The 3,173-nt window shown below is 57.4% G+C and overlaps 1 protein-coding gene across 1 annotated transcript in view; it reads right to left on the bottom strand.

The window, feature by feature from the left end:
• GCHFR (GTP cyclohydrolase I feedback regulator) overlaps positions 1 to 2,556 on the bottom strand; it is a 3,777-nt gene extending 1,221 nt beyond the window's left edge. Inside the window, exons 1-2 of the mRNA XM_007460171.1 lie at positions 2,408 to 2,556; positions 565 to 659 (exon numbers count right to left, since the gene is read on the bottom strand). Coding sequence (XP_007460233.1) covers positions 565 to 659; positions 2,408 to 2,443 — 131 coding nt within the window. The 5' untranslated portion in view covers positions 2,444 to 2,556. The remainder of the gene's footprint in view (positions 1 to 564; positions 660 to 2,407) is intronic.
• Between the last annotated feature and the right edge of the window lie 617 nt (positions 2,557 to 3,173).

The following is a 3,173-nucleotide window of genomic DNA, read 5'->3' on the forward strand; positions in this document are numbered from 1 at the left end:
CTGGAGTGCACTCTGGTGACCCTTCTCAGGAGTTTGAGCCTGTGTAGCCAGAGTTCTCCCTGCCTATGGCAGGAAGGGGTGAAGGGCAGAAAAGGAAGCATGAATCACTGTTTAGACTTGGGGCTGGTGTGAAGGATGCCAAGGGAAGTGGCTAAGTCCCCAGGCAGCAGCTGAACTGGAAGCAGGACCCAGGCTCCCTTCTCCCTGTTTCTAGGGCTGAGCTTTGTTACTTAGCCATCTCTTCAAGACAGAAGCCTTTCTCTGTGCTTGTCTTTGCCTTGATGGGATCCAGTTTAGAGATGAGAGGGCAGGGCAAGGAGCAGTCCACTTGCAGAGTCCTATACTCAGAGAACCGGACTCTGTCCTGGGACTTTGTCCAGGGGCTCCCTTGTGAAGGGAGGGCCAGTGGGAAAGCTCTCAGAGAAAGCCTACAGAGGACAGATCCCCAGGATGCAGGCAGAGGGGTCCTGAGGCTAGGCAGTGGCATTGTCCTGTTGTGTAAAAGGAACAGAGACGGGTCTAGGGGCTGGCAAGGAGAAGATCCTTAGGAATGCTACTACTTACAAATTGTTTCCCAGGACACTTCTTTTTGAGGCCCCCAGATGCCGCATCAGCTCTGGATCGGAGTGCTCATCGCCCACCATGGTGGGGCCCACCTCCTGCAAGGTAAGTCACAGCAGCTGCTTGGCTGGCTGCCAGGTAGAGGTGAGCTGTCTCACCTCTCCTTCCTCCCCCGCCTGCTGGCTCTGAGCCCACTTCAGTTAAAGACTGGAGGGAGAGGAAAGGAATCTTGGGGGCTAAACACAAGCTGGGAAGGGGTGGAGTCCATCAGTGATCAGTGAGCCATGTGGGGCCTCCCTGCACCCTCTAGGCCGGGCTGGGCAATGCCCAACTACTGGCACCTTCACGCCAGGCACCAACACCTATATCTGTGTATCAGAATAACCTGGAGAACAGAGAAATAAGAACATATGTCCACACAAAAACTTGTACACGAATGTTCACAGTAGCATTATTCATAATAACCAGAAAGTGGAAACAACCTAAATGTTTGTCAACTGATCAGTGGATAAATAAAATGTGGTATAGCCATTCAATGGAATTTTATTTGACAATAAAAAGGAACGAGTATTGATGTGTGCTACGATATCACGTAAGTGAAAGAGGCCAAAGACCACATATTACAACGAAAAGTAGACGGGTCGTTACCTAGGGCTGAGGGGCCTGGGGGAAATGAGGAGTGACTGCTAAGGACAGGGTATGGGTACAGGGTTTCTTTTTAAGGTGATAGAAATGTTTTAAAATTGCCTATGGTGATGGATGCACAACTCTGAGCAAGCTAAAAAACAAAAACAAAAACCCCATCATCATTGAATTCTACACTTTGGTGAATTCTGTGGTGATATGTATTATAATATATCAATGAAACTTATTTTTTTTAATTGCTTGAGGAGCACTGAATTCCCAAGCCCCAGGCTTCCAGAGTGCTTCCGGAGGTCTGGGAAGGGGTCCAGGAGTCTACATTTTAACAACTGCACAGCTGAATGGTTCTTAAACCACTGCCCTGTGGCACTGCCGAGACCTCTCCTGCCCAGTGGTGAGCCCATCTGTTATTTCCTGCATCCCAAGGGAGCTGTGTACCCTCTGATGGATCACCCAAGCACTGGTGAGTGGGAAGGGGCAGAGGAGCATCCTGCTACCCAGGTTGGGGACCCGGTCATATTATTCTGAAGCCAAATGGGGACTCATGGAGCAACCAGCACCTTCTTTTTGCAGAGGAAACTGCGCCCAGGGAAAGGGGCGTGGTTTCTGACTGTTGAATGGTGTTCTCCCATCTCTAACCCCATGGGCTGTCTCAGGTTCTTTCTTCTCTTCCTTTTCTAAGGTCTCAGGAGACCTTAGAAGTGCCTAAGGGTGCAGCTAGTGGGCCACTCGGCACAGGGGTCTTGGCGTCTTAGCACATCCTTTAACAAACCTCTCTCCCTCAGGTTAGTCCACTCCCACTCCCCACTCCCTGGCAGAGTGGCTGTGTGGGGCAGTGGGTGCTGCACATGTGAGACCAGGACTTCCTGGGTCCCTCCCGAAGGCTCCCGACCTCCCGCAGGCAGGTAGGACCGGAGCCACAGGCGCCCGGAGCTCGCTGGGTGGTGGGGACGCACTCATCTGGCCCCCTTCGCGGCGCTGGAGTCGCCGGGCCGCCAGAGCTCTCAGAGTCCCTGGATCCAGGCTGAGTCCAAGACCCAGCCTCCCTCCCGGCCGCCCAGGGGGGCGTGTTCCGGGCGGCTTCCGGGTCCGGCCACGCGCGGGCGTCGCCCGGGAGGGAGGCGCCGAGATGCGGTCTGCAGCGCCCCCCAACCCCTGACCCGGGCCGAACGCCAACTCCCAGGGATGGCCAGCGGGTACTCACCATGCGGATCTGGGTGCTAATGAGCAGGTAGGGCATGGTGCGCGCGTCCCGGTCAGGATCTCTCCCTAGACTTTGGGCCCGGCGCAGACGCCAGCCCCTCGGGCTCCGGGACTGCGACCGGCCACCTGGAGTCCAGTTACTCCTGCTCTGGCCTCCGGCTGCACCAATCCAGCAGCTTCTGGCCCGTTACCGCCTCGGCCGGCCAATCAGGAGCTGGCGCCCGTGACACGCCCCGGAGCTCGGCGATTCGAGACCCGCCCCCAGCGCTAGGGCAGCGCCCTGAGACCCTTGGTTTCCGCCGCCGCTTCCGCGGGTCGTCCAGAGGCGAGGCGGCATCTGTGTTGGGCGCGGGGGAGGGCGGGGTGTCGCTCCCCCAGCCCCGGACCGGAGACCGGGGTGACCCGCCGGGCTCTGCCGGCTGCGGCGGGCCGTGGCGCCCTGCGCGCGTGTTGACTTTGCGCCCTGTTACTGCAACACCTTCGGTAACAGGTTCCAAAGTCCTCCTGGTCCCCGCCCCCTCCCCGTGAAGCAGAGCAGGGTGCAAACGGCTACCCCACTGAGGCCTCCCAAGCTCCTGCCCACCCCACCCGCGGAAGGCCTCTAAAATGTTTAGCGGATCCCCACTTCCCGGCCCCAAGACACGTTCTCCAGAGATTCCTTCAGCGCGCGGGAGAGAGGCAGGAGACCCTTCGGGTGCACTGCGCTTTCCCGCCTTCCCGACCGTAATTCCTAGTACAGCGGCGGAACCGTGCATTTCTGTGGCCTT

This window comes from Lipotes vexillifer, unplaced genomic scaffold (genome assembly GCF_000442215.2).
Source record: "Lipotes vexillifer unplaced genomic scaffold, Lipotes_vexillifer_v1.1 scaffold408, whole genome shotgun sequence".
Classification (NCBI taxonomy): Eukaryota; Metazoa; Chordata; class Mammalia; order Artiodactyla; family Lipotidae; genus Lipotes; species Lipotes vexillifer.